Source organism: Anas platyrhynchos, chromosome 1 (genome assembly GCF_047663525.1).
Source record: "Anas platyrhynchos isolate ZD024472 breed Pekin duck chromosome 1, IASCAAS_PekinDuck_T2T, whole genome shotgun sequence".
Lineage (NCBI taxonomy): Eukaryota > Metazoa > Chordata > Aves > Anseriformes > Anatidae > Anas > Anas platyrhynchos.
The window spans coordinates 74,088,548-74,109,795 of NC_092587.1; the positions used below are offsets into that span (position 1 = coordinate 74,088,548).

At 37.9% G+C, this 21,248-nt stretch overlaps 1 protein-coding gene across 9 annotated transcripts in view; it reads left to right on the forward strand.

Annotated features, from left to right (window-relative positions):
- SCUBE1 (signal peptide, CUB domain and EGF like domain containing 1) overlaps nt 1-21,248 on the forward strand; it is a 251,963-nt gene that overhangs the window by 84,196 nt on the left and 146,519 nt on the right. For all 9 annotated transcript variants that reach the window (XM_021278740.4, XM_072041711.1, XM_038173489.2 and 6 more), the window contains one exon: nt 1,659-1,793. In XM_021278740.4, coding sequence (XP_021134415.1) covers nt 1,659-1,793 — 135 coding nt within the window. The remainder of the gene's footprint in view (nt 1-1,658; nt 1,794-21,248) is intronic.

Here is a 21,248-nt window from a genome sequence, read left to right on the forward strand (position 1 = left end):
GCAAAGCCTGCCGATTTACAGATGAAAATTCTTACAGAGTTGTCCTTCTCATACTGCAGTAAGCAAGGAACGTCTTCACTTTTCCTTTTCTTAGGCTCTCCCAAACTACTCTGATGGGGTTATGAAATAGGTTTGGATCTGGAAAAGGCTAAGAACTGTGGGCAGGGAGGATGTTGACACAGGAAATGTGAGGCAATAGTGCTTAAATAAAATGAAACAAAATAAATGAAAAGGACTGTCTATGTACTTGCATTGCAATTCAAGACACGAGTAGACAGTCTGGTTTCTGTGGGTATTGCTGTAATTACCTTAGAGCTTTCCTTCTCTGTGAAAAAATACTTGAGTTTCTGTCATCTACATGAAGTGTGAGTAGCACAAACAGCAATAGCCGGCTTAGTTGCACAAGCTGCTAGGTTAAGTTCCTACATTAGTTACCAGCTATGTTTCTCCAGCTTTTCTGAGCTCCCTGGCCTTGCCTGGTAGAGCACTGGCAAAAGCAGTTAAGTTTTACTTTAGTGTACTGTGGCCAGTCCTGCAGCAATTAGTTTCTGAAGGAGCTGTGCTAGCTCTTCTGAGGCTTTCAGTGTTGTGAATCTGTTTTTTGTTGTTGTAGTTTTTGGTTTTAGCTTTGGTGTGTGTTTTTTTTCCCCTTTCCAAAAAAAAATGAAAACAAAACATAACACCAAATTGTTTGCTGACATGTTGGCACATATGGTAGAATAACTAACTGGTAGCAGCGTGTCTATTAAAAAAAAAAAAAAAAAAAGCAAAACATGGATTTCTCAGGTGGCAAGTTTCTTTTATCCAAACAGAAAACAGAAAATGGATATGATACACCTCTTATGAGCAAACAGGAGAGTTTCAAGGTTGAAAATGGGTCAGACATCTTTTAGTGGCAGTGTTTTCCCAATGCTGAAACACATGTTTCTGTCAAATGCAACAGCATAAAAACTTTTTATGCCAAAGGGAGGTGATTGGAGCCCGGGGGGGTAGGCAGTGACTCTCAAAACAGCCAGTAGCTAATGCTGCCTTTGTGGTTTTATATATATGCCTATTAAAATGACAGTACAGAAATGGAACATTTAGATTTAAGAAGCCTTCTTTTCATTAACCAACTGTAAACAAACTGACAAAGTAGGGAGTTATGACTCCAGTAATTGAAACATGCTGTTCTGTTCAAGACCAGAACTCTGTAAAGACTCTTCTTACCTAATAATGCCCTTTGTGTTTGCCTGCTACCCCTGATAGAAATTCTGTATGCCTGAAGTATGTCTTCCCAAGCAGAGTGGGAATGACAGAGTGCAACACCGCACTTGGCAGATGGGGTTGCAGCCTTTCTAGAACATTAACATTTAGAACATTTATTGCAGATTGGAAATTAATTTGCAGCTCAAAATGCATGGAGACTTTGCAGAGACTCCTTTGATCTGTTATTTATTTATTTATTTATTGTTATTTTAACTATAATCCTGGGATGCAGGAAAAATAATTTAATTTGGATTAATTAATTAATGGATTAATTTAGATTAACTGTGATGGAGTCTGGGTAGTTTTGATTAGCTTAATTTTCAGTATGCCTTTTTATGGATTCCCTGCTCTTCCATATGTTTGTTCTGAATCTTTATATAACCTTGCATTTCCTTTTCCTTCTCTCCTAGATGTCGATGAGTGTCAGGATAACAATGGAGGGTGCCAGCAGATATGTGTAAATACTATGGGCAGCTACGAATGTCAGTGCAAAGAAGGCTTTTTTCTGAGTGATAACCAGCACACCTGCATTCATCGCTCCATTGGTAAGTTTATAGAAATCAGTTCAAGCAGAAAGTGCTTTGAGAGGGTTACAAAATTCATTTCACTGGTTGGTTGGAATCGGTCAATTCCTCTGTTACCCAAACTTGTACCACAACCATAAATAAAGCAAAGGAAAAGGCTTCCATATGAAGTAGAAATTATACATGGTTCAAACACTGGGCTTTTGGGACAGGCAGAGAAGAGATTTTCAAATGGCAACTTTCTGCTTCTGACTTTAAAGACTCAAAAACTTCTCATCTGTTTATTGCATAATAGTTCACGTGTCTTTTACCTTAGAGAGGGTGATACCTTAAATCAAAATTAACAGCTTAAAATGAAAAGCTTGTTGCTTCTGGAAGTTATGTTGTTGTGGTTTTGGTTTGTCGTGTTTGTGTTGTTTTTGGGTTTTTTGTTTGTTTGTTTTTTGCCAGTCATGTAATGTATTGCTTTATTGCAGACGTGATGGCTGATACTATACCGACACATCATTTTTCTTTGGTTCTGTACTGTGTCTGGGGTGGATTAGAAAACTGCTTCTCTGTTGCCTGTGCATTAGCAGCAGAAATAAGGAATCCCTGCAGAACTGTGGTCCTTGTGGCTGCTGATTTTGACTAGAATAAGCAGCTCTCCCTTTTCTATACATGTCAGACATGGAAGACAAGTTTGAGTGGAAAGGGAGAAAAGAAAACAGCATAGCTATAAATCTTTGCAATTAAGTGGATTCTTTATGTGTTATTCAGACTTCTGGTGACCCTGGCAGCAATGGGATTATATGCTAGCAAACTCATTTACCTATAGGCAATACAGAATGACAAAGTAGCAAGATGAGTCTGGTGATCAACAATATAAGCATGCTGTAAATTTCAGCAAGCCACACAAATGGTTCTGAGCTATTTTAAGTCACTAAAATTAACCAGAAAATCCTACTTGAACATAGAGTATGAATTTAGTCACCCTGTTCTGTTTACAAATAAGCAAATCTTTGTAGTCTAGCATTTCAAAAATGTAAATGTATTTCTGGCACTGTGTGCCTGTTTACATAGAATTGTAATGACAAGTAGGAATTCTGATTTTGAGAAATGTGAATATATTCACAGGTCCACTTTTTAGCATAACTGTTAAGTTTTAAGCAGTGTTGTTTTTGAAGTGTTTTGATTATGACAAGGACATACAGTTAAGCTCTCTCAGCCAGTGTATTTTAAAGGTTGTTATCTAACAGGTTTTTATTTATCCTTTTCAGCATAAATTGTTCACATTTCTGTCCAGCATAAAGTAACCCTGACACAAAGATATCCAACAGGGCAAGGAATAGTAGCTGGAAGCTTAATGAAAACCACTTGCAGAGTGCTGTGATACAATCATTATTTCAATTTGCACATTATAACAATTCCCTGTTGTAATAAAAGAGAATTTAGTTATCAGAGATGGAAACTAATGAAATAAATTTAAAAAATGAGACTCTAAGGGCAAAAGTTTTTTGTAAGGAATAGATTTATTGAGGGAAATAGGTGAATTTTTGTGGCAAAGAAGATTTCTAGTTTGTAGGAAGGACTGGGGGAGTGGACTTGAATGTTGACTGCTGAATGCACTTAATAAATAAGCATGGGAGTAATATATTTTTTAACTTATTTACGAGGAATGTCACATAAAACTTGGACATTTAATTTGAAGCAATATCTTCACATTCTTTAGAGTTGGAAAAAAACCACCACCAAATAGACTAATAATGATTGCAAAGTATTTTACGAAGAGATGTTTTGTGAACTTTGAAAAATAAAGTATCTATTTGCAATAAAAACTGACATTAAACTGCAGTGTCATGATTCTTGACACAAATACATTGGGTGGTTATGCTGGAGGAAGGAAATGAGATGGAATGATCTATTTCAGTTGTCAGAGGTGACTGAACTGCAAATAGTAAACATTGTGTGGTGAGAAAGTAAATGGCCTATTTTTTTTTTTTTTAATATCTGTGTTTACTTGCTTTCATCTGTCTCACTTGTAAGTGCCTCTACAGAAACTGTGGGAATGCAAAAATACCAAAATACTTCCACCAATCCATTCAGATAGAATTGTGCCTAGTGCTAGATTACGTCTATACCTATGTTGGTAAACAAGGCTGAAGTGGACAAAGGCATAACACGCATCTAGAACTGCAATCCAAACACAGAGGTGCTGAATCACCAAAACACTGCAAGCTTGTTGATTTAGAGCATAATAAGATCCATTAATTACAGTGGGATTACTTTTCTGTCTCTGAAAAATGCATGTGCAGTCACACAAACCCTTTGTCTCTTCAAGGACTCAGCTGATCTAAATCAACCACAAGGTTCTTCATTCAGTTTGCTAGCTACCACTTTATTCCTCCTGTTTTCAAGTGCCTGGGGAGAAGTACTGCAAGGTGCTTAGGATGACTTCGAGTCAGGATGACTTCACAGTGGAAGGGGCTGTAGCAAGCCTAAGCAATGCCCTCGCTGTGGGGCAGCTTGCCTTCCTCAGCCTTCAGCAAGGCTGGTACTTTGAGCTCATCAGTACATTCAGGTGATATGCTAGCTTCAGATTTGAGAAATGGCAGTGGATATTTTCTCAGGGGTTGAACATAGGAAAAAAGGTGTCCCTTTTTGCACTAACCAGCCAAGGAAGAGGTATCTTGTGATACAAGGCATCCTCTTTATGACTCTCAGCTGCAGTGTGAGAAATGTGTTGTGCTTGTCTCAGTGGTTTGCCGGGTGTGTTTTACCATCATGGTAGGGGTTTTTAATATTATCCTTGTGTCCCAAATGGCATATTGCTTGCAGTCTAGAAGTGTTCTCATTATTTTCCGTGGACAAGAAGGATTCATGATCTAATGAGAAATATAAATTTTGTACCAACCAGAGGCCAGGCTGACATTAAAGTCAGGGCATACCCTGGTTTCCCAGTATTTGCTCTATTTCACCATCTTTGTTATAGGCCTGCTGATTTCTTATGTTTAATCTCTGCATCTTTTGGGAGGAGACTATGCCCAGTACAACTTACCTCACTTATTTTTGCATAAAACTTAATTTCCCTTTGCCTAGTTTACTCACATTAATGATCACAACAACAGAGAGAGATAGAATGGGAGGGAGTGTGGATTGTGAAAGATATGGGGAACTTGTTGTTTATCTTAATTACAGAAGTCAGTGTGAAAGCTGTAAGTTACACTGGAGACGCATTTGTGTTTCCTTGTGAATTGAAAAGAAACCAGAATAAAACACCTGTTACTGTATCATCTCCAGCTCCAGAGGGAACATGTGTTTAATAAATGTGGAGAATCATACACTGTGGTTATGACTGAGTCAGGTGAGGGGGTTACAGCATGTTTTTCGTTAATAATGCTGATAAACTAAAAGCTCCAGTTTAGCAAAGCCTCTGGGCGCATCCTTAAGCTCCTAGTAATATCAAAGTTGGTTAAAAATCTGAACTGGACCTAAAAGCACCAAAATAGACAGAATTTAGCTAGATGCCTGTAATGCCCCTGAAGTGGAGTCTGTGCGAGATGAAAGGTGCAGTATGTCCCTCAACTATTAAAGGTGTTGTGTTCAGGAGCCCTGGGGATAAAGTGCCTCTCCAGCCAGAAATCTCAGCCAAAGCAGTAAAGAAAGCTATTACTGTCCTACCTAGAGAGAGCAAGTCACCTAAAGCACAACAGGTGTTTGCTCACAAGCCAGGTGATCTCATGAGTTCTGTGGCTAGGAAGACTTTTGCCATTTAAAATTTCATGCCTTGAATGAACATAGTTATATTAATGGTCTTATATATGCTAATTGTTCACTGCCAGTATTTTTATACAGCTAGTGTGGTGGTTTTACTCAGGTGGGCAGTCGAGTTCTACAACGGCTGCTCTCTCCTTCCCCCTCCTCAAAGAGGAAGAGGGAGAAAGTACGACACAAAGAGCTCAAGGTTTGAGATGGAGACAAGAAGAGGTGGAGTAGTACCAGACCATAGAAGTATGGAGATTGTGATGGTCTGGTCAAATAGCAGAAAAGGGTTTTTTTGTTTGTTTGTTTTAATGTGGTTGTCAAAGTAATTTTTCAAGCCTGTTTTTTTTTTTTTTTTTTTTTTTTTTAAAGTAAAGAATTACTTATTCTATTAGACTTACATTCTTAGAAGAGTTAGGGATTTTGATATTTAAAGTCAAGCTACCACAATCCAGCAAATTACTGTGCTACAGACCAATCCTCAGAAACTGCATCTCTTTTTGCGCAAGTGCAACAATCTAATCTCAGAGGAAAGAAAATCATGCAAAGTCAAACTGTCTTACATTTGCAATGGGCTAAGTATTCTTATGAAATGACTTACCATGCTTGTGCTGATACATAGCACCTTGTAAACTTGTTTATATGTTTAAACACTTGAAAATTTTGCAGTAGCAGCATAGGAGTCCTGTAACCTGGCATCAAACTACTCACTTCCTCACTTTAGTCTGAGGACTAAAAAAAACCACCTTTATTCATTTTTTTTTTCTTTCCTACTTTCCATGATTTATTGTTATTTCTTACACATTTTCTTAGTTCAGTGGGATTTCATAGCAGTAGAATAATGTGTTAGGACTCCCTGGGAGGAAGCACAACCCCCAGCCAGTACAGAAGAAGTCTAGGCTTCTGGGTTTTTGGACTTTATTCCCATCACTGGTGCTGATGCCTTGTGGGATGCAGGGCAAGAAGGTTATTGTGACTCAGAATTTCTGCAACACGCTTTAGAGGACAAAGGTGCTTTTTCTACAGAAGCACAATAACCTATTCATGTTTAGATTAATGTGGAAGGGTGACTTTAAATAATTAAGTATTGCCAGCACCATTCAAGAATTCATGAAGCACAGGGTTTCTCATCTCAACTGTGAAAGCTCTTTCAATGGTGATGTAACCAGTTAAATTATTCCATCACTTCCAATATATTTGCCATAGCTATCCTGAGTACAGGCTTTCCACTGGAACATCATCCTATTTGTCTTTTTAAATTGGAGTCCTAATATGATTGGAAAGTAGAGGAATATGTTAAATATATTTTAAGGGAATCAGTTTACGTGCTTTTAGATAACATAATAATAAAACATTTCAGAAAGCAAAACTTTTATCTGGACAAACATACAGAGATTCTAGATGCTTTTTCCTAAGACTGCTCTCAGTATGACTGAAGCATAATAGAATCTAGTTCATTTATTCATTCATACGTTGCATTTTGATCAATTATCTTTCACAGAATGTAGGATACAGAAAGTATCCAGGAAAAAAAGGCTTAACAAAGCATTTTAAATCTCGTTGTTCTCTGTTAGAAGTGTGTAAGCTTTTAAAAGTGCCTATAATCCACAGAAATTGCTGTACTTTAGTTTCAGGAATTTTTATTTGCTCCAGCAGTCAGTGTGAAGGACACCTCACCTTTGCTTTCTCCATTGCTCTAGGATGGAAGGAGTTTTTGTTTTCCTTCCAGCAAAGTTACAACAGGTGACAACATCTGATATAAATTGAAAATAATCTCTCTTAGGCCTGATCTTGCACCTCTCATGCACCTGTGATTTGTCATGATTAAGACCAGTAAAGTTACACTGGTATAAAATTGATTTAAGTAAAAACTGTCTTAAGTTCAGCTGTAAGGGTAAGCAATAATTATAAAATCATTAAAAACAATATTAGGTGAAAACTTAGGATTAGATATGAAAATGTAGTTTACCCAAATAAATGTGCAACAGCAGGTTTTTTTAGTAAAATATCAAAATTGTTAAAGTTGTTTTTGTTTGTTTGTTTGTTTGTTTTTTAAATTTAATTTTTCACATTTAAGGTCTTCAGTAAATGTCATCTTAAATGGTGACTGCTTAGAATGTCATAGAACTGGAAGCAAAGGCATGCCACTCTTGCTTTATGAACGTTTTAAATGTATCTGAAACCTGAGGCTGCAATCTTCCTTTTATAGGTAAGAAACATGAGGAGTAAGCAATGCTATATTGTCGAAAGTCCTTGTAACTGTGTCTGAACTGCAGGACAGATTCACTCCAGTAAACCAGCTGTAGCCCTGTTCCTCAAAGCAGTCCGGAAAATAACAAATACATGAGGAAACGGTATAGGATACAAAATTGTGGTAGTGTTTCTGTATATCCCAAGCTGCGAGGTTAAGTAGAGCCAAGTATGGTTTATTGCAGGCCCCTGTTGGGTACCTAAGCACAAACTGAGACCCATTTCATACTTGTACTCAACAAAATGATGAAGTCTCTACATACTCTACCTTAGTTTTATAGCTCACTTGCCTTCTAAAAGAAAAATACTGCACTTTATAATTTTCTAGGACTTCGGATTAGGTTTGATTCAGAAAGAAAATCAAATTTTGTTCAATAATCATTACCCTCTGCTGCTTTGCTTCAGCTGAGATTGAGTTTGCTAGTAAACCAACTCATTAGCCATATACCATGGATTGAGTTTGTTAAAACTCAAAGGAAAACATCTCCCAACTCTCAGGAGCAATATCAGATTGCCAGATATTGTCGAAATCTGTGGCTGAATTCTTAGTGTTTTGCAGAAGCTGTCCTGTAGTAGATTCCAAATTTAAGTGTCCATGATCAAACAGACATACGTTTAAAAAAAAAAAAAAGCCTAATGTTCTAGAAAACATTAACTGATAAGTAACCAACAAGTCACATGTGTAAGTTGCACATAGTGCTTGAACAATAATAAAAACAGCACAGTTTATCATTTAGGCAGTCATGTTCAACTAGGACATGTAGATAATTTCTCTGTGAGCCAGAATCTGGAAGAGTTTAATAGTGTGGTAGTTTTGCTTCTGCATGGCTTCTTTGCCAATGCCTTTTGGTTTGGAGGAGATGAAACTAAAGGGAGAAAAGAATTGTATAAGAAATTAGCTGGAGATGTAAAAAAGTGTGTATTGGAAAGAGCAGCTGTTTGAAACACCCTGCAGCAGCATGACAGGCAGCTAGCTTGCCAGGAGGAGCAGGGAATTTGTAAGTCAGATCAAAAATCTCTCCATACCTGTGTGACAGCAAGTACAGTAAACAGTCTGTAGCTCAGCTCCTGACTGACTGGCAGTGCTGACAAGATGGGAAAGCTATACGCACGAATGGGAAAACACACTAGGAACGGTACATTAAAAAGAGAAAAAAAAAATAAAGAGAGAAAATATGGGGGCTTTCACACTCAATCATTCAATAGCATTGGAAGAGAAACAATATTCTGTTCATACTGTCTGCTCTGGATATAGCAGGTTATACTAAATAAAAGAGCTGGCATGTTTTTTAAAGGCCTCTAGCATCCAGTTGACTGAAACATCAGGTGAGAAAGATCTGGGAAGAATATTAAGCCAGGATGTACTGGAAGAAGCTTGCATTCACAAATGTGCACAAGTGGACTCTGTTTTAAATACGCCACACTTTGAATTTCTCATGATATGTCTCTCTCATGCCATTAGGGATACAATGATGAATTCCTGTCCCATTCTGAATGCTGTATAGAGATGCTTAGCATCTTTCATACCTACTGTAGTGACTATGGACCTCTCAGTATCTCTCTTACTTCTTTTTCACTATGTGGAGAAATCACCCATAGACCATATTGTAGGCACTGTTTCTCTTTTTTGCTATTCATGACAAATCTCAGAGGTGTAATGCAGCAGGAACACTCTAGAGGCTGATACCACAATGTGTTTTTGGCTATAAACCAGTAGGAATTCAAGATATAAATGCTAAATAGCTGTTCAGTAGCTGTACACCCTACTGTGTATAGTATATATACTATGGATTTAATGAGTTCAATTAATTATTCAATTCCTTGTAATTATGTTTGAAGTTGCTCTGAGCTATTCTGAAATAATTTAGGAGTTTATGGAAATGAGAAGGAAGATGCTTGTATTTAATAACATTGTATATTTTCAAGCCTGATAGTTGTATGCTTTGCTAAAGTTTGCATCCTAGAAGCTTTTGGGTAGTGAAATTGTTGTTGTTACTGTTCTTGATGGTGCTTTTATTTATTTATTTATTTATTTGTACTTGAGCACCAAGTCAAGAAAGGGACCAGATCATGCTAGAGCTTGAACAAACTTGGAAAATTTGCAGCCTAAGTAAACAAGGTAGACATAGGGCAGAGGACAGGACAAAAGACAAAGTCACACACAAAGTGAATGCTTTCACAGCAGAAATGCTGTGGTAGCACCAAGAGATAGTTTTAAGAGCCACAAAAGGAGATGGGAGACAAGGATATATCAGCTAAACAGCAGGAGGAGGAGGAAGACAGACAGATAGTCAAGTGGGAATGAAGTGGAGGAGACTAGATCAAAGAAGAAATGAAAGGTGTGGGAGAGTTAGCACAATGCAAAACCTATGCTTCTCTGTCTCCTGAATTTCCTGGTTCGCTAATGCCATTTCTTTTCAGTATCCTCTCTCTTTTAGTTTTCTTCTTTTTAGCTAACTCTTCTCCTGTTTAAACTGTATTGTAGTCAAACTATCCAAATCCCATCAATATATTGGAAGACCTGTGTTATTTTCAGTGGAATGGGTCAAGTGCTGGGACTGCAAAGCAAACCTGCCAGTCATGCACAGGTGAACAGGATGATAACCCCAGAAGAGTTCAGCTCCTTGCATCTCCCAGGAGACAAAAAATGCAGAAAAAATGCATTGACTATAACAGGGAGCAAGGCATCATGTGCTGTTGAAGTTCATTATTCTCTGAACTATGTTCACCGCTGATAAGAGCATTGAGCTTGTGCAATGAATCAGTTTACCTGCTTTTTATGCATAATGTGTAGGATGATTATGCATTTTCAAGAGGCTCTGTCTGACTTATGCTGATAAGTTAATAATATCTTTCTTCTTTTGTACCAAATATAAAACATTCACCTGAGAGTGAAACCTACATCACTTTTGTCCCTCTTTGGTGTGGAGCACCTCCTTTAAAAGTTATTTTGTGTGTTCATAGCTGATTAAATCACAGAACATGCAATGTAATCTAATAGTATCCAGTACTGTGAGCATTGTGTTATGCTGGTGATTTAGCAGAGTTGGCAGGTTTTCTCCCTACAGGTAACATGGGCTAAAGAAAATATAAGAGCTGCTCTCTTCAATCCATATCAAACTGCAAAGTACTAGACAAGCTAGATCTAAGAGCCTCCATACTCAAACACTAATTTTTGACAGAAGTTTACATGATCAATGTTGGCATTTCAGTATTTTGTGTAATGACAATTGGTTATTTAAATTGACATTTGTTTTGGAATGCTAGAAATACCAAGATGGGAAGCAGTGATGTGAACAGTTCTTATGATGTGCGTTCCTTGTTCTGTCTGTTTTGGAAGTGAACTGCTCGTTATTTGCTCTTCTAATCACTGATTAATTAGAGGATGTTGAAGGAGTCTACAAAAACTACCGCAGGACTCTAAATCCCCTTTGAAATAGGAACTATTAGGCCATGTGCTGTAGATTATTGGTATAGGAGACAGAAATGTTAAATAATTTGCCTAGAAGAAAGACAGGAAGCCTACAGAAATCTCAAGAGCTTTTCAGAACAGTTATGAAGGAATCATTAGACAGAGCGTGCCTTTTTATTTGAAACTAAGTTGTTTTCATCAACCCCCTTTTGTACAACTGTGTCTGTTTTTCTTTATGCTCCTGCTAGGAAAATGTTGCAGATGTCTTAAGGTCCATTCTTTTGCTCTGTTACTTAATTCTTTTCTTTCATCCCTGGTGCACTTTAAAATCAGTGATTGATGAGTTACATGTACATGTTTGGCAATCAAAGTGTAGCACAGTGCCTTTGCAAATCCTATCCTCTCCCATCTTCCCTCCCTAGACTTCCATCACCTGTTTGTTTTCTGTTGGTTCAGCATTGTAAATTGAACAAGGAACTCCTTACTGAAAATCCAGATGCCTGATGACTCTGCACTGTGCCCTTGTATTGGGAAAGCAGCCAAATGTGTACATTCTGAAAAGTGAGGTAGAATACAGCTACCTGAACAGGTCAACCAAATGTTGTCAACATTATTTTAGAAAGAGGTGTATTTTTCCACTAAACCAAATTCTGTCCTCTGAAGTAGCTCCTTTTTCTGGAATAATAATAATAATAATAAACCTCCTAGAAAAATAAACAAACATCAAAACTCTGAAACATGTAGTCCTGAAGGGTGTTGTCCTTGGCACTGTACAGTGTGGTAGTTAGGCAGCCTTGTCTGCCTTCATATGCCAGGCAGTGCGGCTAGATTTCATCTGTTGTATTACCCCATAACATTTATGTCCATGAAGCATCTTACCAAGAGGGTAGACTGAGCATTTACTGCAAGAAACAGCTCAAGCATGAAGCCTGGTTTGGCTGGTGAAGGAGCATATTCCCAGCAGCATTTCTGAATTGCCAGTTTCCTTTCACAGGTGAAATATTTCCAGGTTAGGGGAGCTTTTGAGGAAAAGGTCGAACACAATCACACACACAAAAAAAACTGGCCAGCACTATCAAAGGGCAGCATTCAGGCTGTGCTTGTGGAGAGACTGGCTAACACTGCCCTTACAGACAGTTGTGTGTTTCTGCTCCACATCTCCCCAGACAAAATGCTTTTAGAATTCCTTCTAGGCTTCCCAAGAAAAGTTATGATTTGTCCTAAGTGCTTCCTTAATGGACATTTAATTACTCTGCTCTAATTGGGGTCTGGGAAAACACATCATTAAAAAAAAAGCCTGTAGTAAGCTGCTTTAAACCAGGATTTGGTGAGCAGTACTTTCCTAGCCTAATCTGTGTCTCTCTTTTGAATCCAGAATAGTATGTTTACCTGGACATTTATTTTGAAAAGGCTTTCTGTGGAGATCTCATCATGACTATTTGGCATTTGGCTAAGTTACCGTTTATCTTCAGCTGGCATTAGTTGAAAATACCTTGTGCTCTTGAATCTTCTGAGAATTCACATAAAGAGGTAGTAGCTGTCATTCCTGAGCTATCTCTCTGAGAAGCTGACCATTTATCTGCCAAATGAACTCTGAATTACTCTGGAGGATTATCTGTCAGGAGCTCACTGAAATGCTCCACGGAACAGCCCTGCCGTAGAGTAAAAAAAAATAATAATAAAATCAAAGAACACCGGTGGTAATTCTCAATAGTTAGATCCTTTAAAAATACAGCCTTGGTAAGAGCAGGAACGTCCCACTGTATTTTGTGTGTTGCTCTCAGTTTCATGAAAGAGGGACACAAAGTGGCTAAAGGAATTTTCCTGTTGTGCAGCTTGTGGGTATATTTTTAACCCACCTCTGAGGCTTTTTAGACCTAGCTATAAATGGTGTCGCTTCTGAGTGTCCATCAAATTAGCTTCTTATAAGCTATCAAGTGCTTAAACGCCTAACATAAAAATATTTCCAAGCACTCAAAGTTTATGTCACTTAGTTATATATTTTATGGTTTGCTTTGTTTCTTTGTTTCCCTTAAAAACACCTGTATTGGCCTCATTTTATTTTAGTGTTTCTTATGACTCACTTCAAGGAGATAATTCTGTGCTAAGCTCTACTACCTGTGCTATCTGAAAAGCAACATTGTGGTCAGAAGTGTGGCTGTGTTGAACGACATCATGTTTGCTATTCTATATTTGTCCTCTCCTTGGACTTTCACAAACTATTTACAGGCAGAAATAAGATTCCTCTGCCTTCTAATCTGATATGATATCAGAATAAAAATAGTAATTTTTTTCTGCTTACCTTGAAAACCTGCAAATAGTGGCCAAATGAAAATCTGTTTTCAAAGTTTAGATGATACTATTTGTCAAAGTACGGAAATCAAATGGAGCTGCTTATCAAGAAGATTTCTATTTTTCCATGTTCACCCTTGCACAGCAATGCTTCCTGCACTCTATTTATTGTTACAAGGTCTTACTGAATTCTGACAAATGCCTCATAGATTCCAAATGATTTTCTTCACCTTTATTTTCATAGATGACTCAAACAAGGGATCGATACTAACCGGATATTCTTCTGGCAGATGTCATATGTATTTCCATGTGCAGCTTTGCCAATGTGTCATCATCTTCATTCATCCTGTCCTTTCACCTTTTCATTCTTACTAAAGAACAGAATACCAATTAGGTGTATAAATGAAAAATTGGATGAAATAAAATGGCTTTGATAGACCATGAAATATCTGAATGCTAAAGTAGTGTTCCCTCTGAAATGGAGATGAGATGCAAGTATGATTAAACTGATTTAGAAGTCCACAAACTCCCAGCAATTTCAGTAGAACTTAAACTGGACTCATAGACAGTGAACATCTTCCAACAATAGATGGATGATGCAAATTATTTCCTTGGGTTACAGTATTGCATAGGTAAATAAATATATGAATAACTGTGCCATCATCGCAAATTTTTCCCTTCCCGTGAAATACTTTAGCAAACCATTTCACCAATCTGGAGGACAGAAGTGTCTCTAGGACCAACACAGAACTTTGTGAAATGGGATTAAAAAGTGCCAAGAAAAAAACAATACGTGGTAAGTAAACTGATAGCAGTTCAGTACTGAAGAATATGCTTTCAAGGATTTTACATAGTCTACTAATCCCAAACACTATTAATGATACTTACGATAGTAAGAAGTAGGTAGGCACTGTAGCAGGGCAGTAAATAGGTGCTGAGATGCTTTTTATCATCTTAAAACCAGCAGGCTCTCTTCTGTGCTAAACTGACTATTTGCAATGACAAATAAGCCTCAATGCACAGAAAGAGAACAGTAGTATGAAAACAGTAGGGTGATTTATATACACACTGGATGTTTCTCACCCTCCATGTGCCAGAAGAGCATAGGGACTTCTGAGTGAAGCAGGTTCTTTCACTTTCATGCCCTATAAACATTTCATTCCCTAAACATTGCCCTATAAACATTTCATTCATTTCTGAAGTACAGCTAGTAGATTAGGGTTCCACTTGTGTTGGTGATAGCATTTGGTCTTCAAGTGCTAATAACATAGTGCTGCTATTTCAGGTCCCAGCACATGAAATCTGATGCTGCGTTCACCAGGAAAAAAAAAAAATAACCATTTGTGACAAGAAGAGGATTAAATTTCACAGAATCACAGAATTTCTAGGTTGGAAGAGACCTCAAGATCATCGAGTCCAACCTCTGACCTAACACTAGCAGTCCCCACTAAACCATATCCCTAAGCTCTACATCTAAACGTCTTTTAAAGACTTCCAGGGATGGTGACTCAACCACTTCCCTGGGCAGCCCGTTCCAATGTCTAACAACCCTTTCGGTAAAGAAGTTCTTCCTAAGATCCAATCTAAAACTCCCCTGGCGCAACTTAAGTCCATTCCCCCTCGTCCTGTCACCAGGCACGTGGGAGAACAGACCAACCCCCACCTCGCTACAATTTGATGGCTTGAGGAAAATATGTGTGCGTGGATGCCCCCTTTGTGTTTGTGCTTTGGGCTGGTTGTAGCATTTGAGTGGAGAAGCAAAAGGATTACTTTGGTGAAGATAAATAACAACAGTAGTAAAAGGAGAAATTATAACTGTGCTTTAAAATGGTCCTCTTGGGAATAAGTGTGTTCGGATAATAAAGGATCTTGTTGTTTCAGCTCATTGGAAAGTTGTTTTTGAATGCCTTAATGGCACTGCCTGAGGAAATCTAGATTGCAGGTAACTTTTTTTCAAATGGCAATATATTTATCATCTCCATTCTATACCCATCTTTCCCCAGCACCTCTCACTTTTGTCCTGACCTAGACTGTGAAATGTTGCTTTCCAGACTATGAGTCATTCATCTCTCTCCCTCATGCCCCCACCAAAAGTTATTGTTGTGCTGGCTTGAGCCTGAAATTTGATTTGTGTGAGCTAGGATTACTGTATGTCAGACATTTTATTAACATTTCTTCTCTGAGAAAAATTCAGGGAGAAGAGGAACATTCTGTTTCCGCAGAATGGCCAACTGTTTTCCCATAAAAGAGTCAACAGTAAAAAAGTTCTAAAGGTTTTACATAAGTAACTGGGTTTGTAATACCATCACTGTATATGTACTTAAAGTTTGTATATACAAATACATGTGCATTTAGTACATATATTTTCCTTGCTGTCCTTGAATGTGGCTGCTGTGACCCCACTCCCTGACTGGTATGCCCAAGGGAGGCAGCACTGGTTTTGTTCTCTGGGTTTTGTAGTTTTTTTGTTTGTTTGTCTGTTTTTCGTGAAAGCAAGGGGAGAGGCTTATGCTTACAGTGCATTTTACTTTGATGTATGGTCAGGCTTTCAGGCCTTTGTTGTTGGGACTATTCATGACCTTAAGTGTTTTGCTGGATGGGAGCCACAGAACAGTTAATGAATTAGGGCACATACCAGGGTATAACATTCTATTTTTTCTTCCCAGACAGTTTGTACTTCGAGTATTTGTATACGATATAGGGCAACAAGCAGCTTATTTTCTGTATTTATGAAATTGTGTGCAAAAATGTCTTCTCACTACTTATTATTTCTGCATTGCCTTCTGATAGATATTCTGAATTCTCATCCCCTTTTCTTCCCATGCAAGTTCCATTCCCTAAAGGAAAGTCCATGCGGTGGCCATTGTTGCCATACTTTCTTTTCTTCTGCAAAAGTGGCAATGTGTGAATGTATTTTCCTTACAGTACGTCCCAGTGTTAGAAACAGAATTTTGCTGCCAAATAATTAGAGTGTTAGTGACAACAGATACTCAACGCAGGCTGACAGGAGTTTCTCTGAAAGCCTTTGCCTGTTCTGTGCCTCCAGCCTGTAGCATGGGACAGTAGCTGTGCTTCTCTGTGGCAAATTTCTCCTTTGTAATGAAATTTCAATTGGTAAAACAAATATTTGTACACAGCACATATTAGAAAGCAGGTGAGTTCTTATTTTGGTAAATTATTTGTTTTTCTATATTAATATTTTGCCATTAGTAAGAAACTGACCATGGGAACTGATTATCTCCACTCCTCCACTACCACTGCTTTGTGTGGAATGTGTTGTCAGTCACCACCCACTTTGTCGCATTTGTGTTGGGTCCTGATTGCCACCTTTGGTTTCAGTTAATATTTGGTGTTTAAATTTGGTGGCTTTATCAAAGCAAAGTCATGCCTGGATAGAGACAGCAGCACCAGTTTCACATTGCATAAGGTGGTGCTGCTGAGTGCATCTCATCTTGCATGTCAACATTATTTCCTCACCTGCTAGGCTTTTTTCTATCCTGCACCATGGTGCTGTCTCCCATGTTTGCTAGCATTAACTTGGAATCCCTTTGTGGATGAGTAGACCAGCAATGATTTTAAGGCAGTGATATGTATCATTTTCTCACAGTATTGCTTCTGAGATAGTTATCTGTTGATTTAATATAGCAGCTTTCATCCTGAATTCTCTCAGGGTGCTTTACAGATGTCATTCTAGGTAGTGGCATTACCTGTGGGTGAAGGTGCTTGAAAGCATGGACTGTATGGGACATACACACAGCATGCTCTGTGGTTTACTGGAAGCAAACAGTAATGTACACAGTAGTGATGAGCACTAGAATCAAGTGAACAGAAGGAGGAGCTAGGGGTTGTTCTCCCTTCACTATCTCCCTGAAAAACAACTGGAATTTGTCAAGTTAGAGGGGACAGAAACAGGTGAAAGCAAAAGCCTTAGGTTTGATGTTGTATAAAGTGGATATAACGTCAAGCAAACAGGATCAAAGAGAGAACAGCAGATGGACTCATTCCTTGAAGAGTGCAAGCTCCATCATAGAGATAAATAAGGAAAGATGGCTTTATGGAGAAAGGAAAGCTGCAAGATGTAGCTACTGTACAGGTAAAGGGAAGAAAACTGGAGAGGTAACTTGAAAGAGATATTATGACTGAAGAAAGTGAAGTTGGCAGTGCAGTGGCTGTTGGCCAGCATTATGTTAAAGGAGTTAGCATGAAAACCAACACAGAGGAAGGATACCTCAGTAAGATGAGACTGACCCTCGTCTAGTTACAATACTATATGCACTTTATTTGTTACCAAGAGCATCCAATATGCATCAGATTACTGTGGTAAACTCTCATAGCTTCATTTATGTATAGAAGGGAGTTACATCCTGGAAAATTAGGAGAAATTTCTTGGGATATTTTCTGCCCCTGTTATCTTCATCAGCTTCTGTATAGTAATACAACCTGACTTTCATTTGTTGAGAGGGGAAGGGGACCAGCAGATTCTGTTAAATTGCTGTAAGCAGCCTCAGGAAAAAGTAGGTAGTGGTAACTCTGCAGTATTGTATACAATACAGTGCTGTGCATTTGTTTATCCACTCAAAATCGAGTGGGATGTGCAAAAGAAAACATATCTGGGCACAGTAATATACATCTATACTTGTATACAATCAGTGTATTGTTACATACTGGTTTATAAAAGCGTAAATCCCTTCATACAGCAATTTCATTCTTTGAATCATTGAGTCTTCCAAAGATGTATTGAAGTTAAGTGTGTAGAGAATAACTGCTGATGTCTTGAGGTAGAGAGGTGTTATCCTCTAACACATCATAAACACAGTAAAATATAAGGTCATTAAACTTTCTGCGTTGGATCAGTCCTTTGTTGAGTTAATTCTCACTCCTTACGATGTTAGCAATGGGCCTTAGTTAACATTGTCATTACAGACAACAATGGTATCAGGCACTTTTGTTTCAAATTCCTGATTACAGGTAGGTGGATTCACTCTGAGGTGCTCTGAAGGAAAAGGAGTCATTCCTGCTTTGTCTGTATGGAAAGCATAAAATCATGCTGCCTTTAAGTGTTCCTGCTAAATGAATGCAGTGACTGTGTGCAGCACCCTCCTGTGGTGCCTTGTGGCTTTTACTGCCAGTTTCTTTTTCTTTTCTGCTCTCTCTGTACCAAAATTAGTATTATCACACTGACTCGCAAGTTCTAGTCAAAACTGAGGACAGAAGGGTGTATAGTAAGGAGCAATTTATGTGATACCGTCAGCTTTCCAATGATAATTTTGTCATGATTCATTTTCTTATGGCTGGATACTACCCCATCTTTTCCCAAGTCTGCCTGCCATCAGAAGTTGAGAAATGTTTTATTGTTTTGATCTTCTGTTTTCTGAATGTATTTAGTGTAAGGTTAAGATGGTATTTGAAGGAAGGAGAAATATTATGAAAGGGAAGGGATAGTGTGAATAATTACCCTTGTGACACCTCTCAGAACTTTTATTTGATGGTAGCATGCCTTTTAATCCATTTTTCACTCCATGTCTGAGTGAGAAATTATCAGTCATGATGAAATTTGTTTAAAGACTTCATATAGGAACAGTCATCTGAATCAATATCTTTCTACAGTTCACTTCAAGAGCTGAATTTAAATTTCTAGAATATTATTGAAGCAGCATTAGTCTGCTATTCCATTCTGTGTATGCTACTGCATCCTTACCATTTTAATATAAAAACATTGCAATATTAAGCCACATCAATGATGGTTATTTCTGTCACATAATATTTCTTTGTATTCTCAAATTCTTCACAAGAAATGTGTACAGGATCTAGTAATTCATTTACCCTTATTCCATTCACCTCTATGAATGACGTGTGTCTGTTGTAGACAGAATTTACTTTTCTCAAGGAGAATTTCATCTCAGTGAAGAACTTTTTAGCTGGGAGATCCTATTCAGAGTAGGGATTTTTGAATTCTTTTGAAGATGATGAGAAGCTGAGTGTAGAAGTCATTAAAGTCCTTTAGACAAGGAAGAAGGATTTGGTCTCACACCAGTGCCAAGCCAGCATCAAAAATGAAGGGTATGTCTGATATGCCTACTCCAGGTGATGCACTGCAGTTTTTTCATAGTGTAGCACTTGCATTTCCCAAAGGAAAACCCTAAAGGTTTTGAGCCTGGTTTTGTGAATTTGTTGTGGTCCCGGTGAAAGAGGATAAAATCAGACGTACTGAAGCCAGGCTTATTGTCTAATCATCTTATTAGACAGGAAATATAGCAGGTGCTAATTGTGAACTTAGCAGTGTTAAGGTTTACTTGGCAGGGAACGCAAAAGTATTCTTTAACTAGGGATAAAAGCAACCAATTTAGCATTCAACCAAAAGAGACTGCAGTGTCTGCAAGTCTACTGTCCTGTGTTCAACTGCATCATTTACTGAGGTTCAGCTTCAGTCAGACATTTTTATCCAAGAACTGATTTCTGCCAGCTGCTGGTAGTGTTATGGTCAAGTGTAGGATAAACAGTAAGCAGGCAAGACACTGAGTTATCTACATATTGCATGCTCTTGTTTCTGTATAGTTCAATTAGATTACTTGATGCTACATGCACAGAGGAAAAAAGAGGTAGAAAAAGAATCGATCCATTTTGCAGCTTCAAAAGTATGGGATCTAGTGATGATACTGTAATTTCTTCCAATTACTTAAAGCATAGATCACTCTGTAAGGAATCAAACTATTATATTGCATTAGCTATGCCCCTCACCAGCTGAGACAATTCTGCCCTGTGCAGAATCCTAGAGGATAAGAATCAATTCATTCAAATCATTGTATTCACCTATGACCTAGGAGAAATCCAGATTGTGCAAGGCCAGCAGTAACTGACTTTGTTGAAAACGTTTGTATTTAACATTTGGTAGATTTTTCTGTGAATTTATGTAGAGTGCTTGTTTGGTCAAGGTGGTAGCAGTTGTTAGTGATTATATTTCACAGGTCAGAAGGGCCTGGACTGTGATTCAGAGATCCTGGTATCCTGCCTCAAAAATCAGACCTTTGAGGTTTTCATTCTTCGTCTTTTGAATGTTGAATGAAGAACAACATAGTTGATACTTTTAGATTGACAGCTGATATCCAACAGTAATAAAAGTTCTATTACAAGGAACTACTCATGGCTGCATTTTAAAACAAGGGATTAAATTCAGATTATGCTTTGTAACACTGTGTTGAAGCCTTTGGTTCCTTTAGGTACAAAATTACTTTTTTTGAGTAAACAAATGAAAGTCTGCTATCCCCATAATAAAAGCAGGCACTGTATTCCATATGGGTTTGAAAAACAGCCATACAAAAATTAGTTTGAACTGATATGTCTCATATTGTTGCTACTTTTAAAGAATGTTGCTCCTTTTGTATAACATTAAATTGCCGTTACATGTCACTGTAGAAACAGGAATGCATAGGTGAGTGATGAGAGAAAAAATGACAGAAAAGCACTAATTAACTCCTGTTTTGCAAAGCCCTAACTGAAATTCATAGCTTGGTACCTCTGGGGTCTTGAAAATAGAAAAGATAGAAAGATTTCAATTGAAAAGGTATTTGTATAGCTCTGTGAAGCCGATCATTGCCATTTTAATATTGAGTGAAATATGTAAGTATCTGTCTCAGACATCAAACATCATTCCTTGAAACAGTGTTTTAATAGGTCTGAGAGCAAGGTATTTCAAAATGGGTAAAATAAAAATTCCATAGACCTAAAGTCTTATTCAGATCAAAGCTGTGGCTTTTTTTTTTTTTTTTTTTCTCGCTTGACTA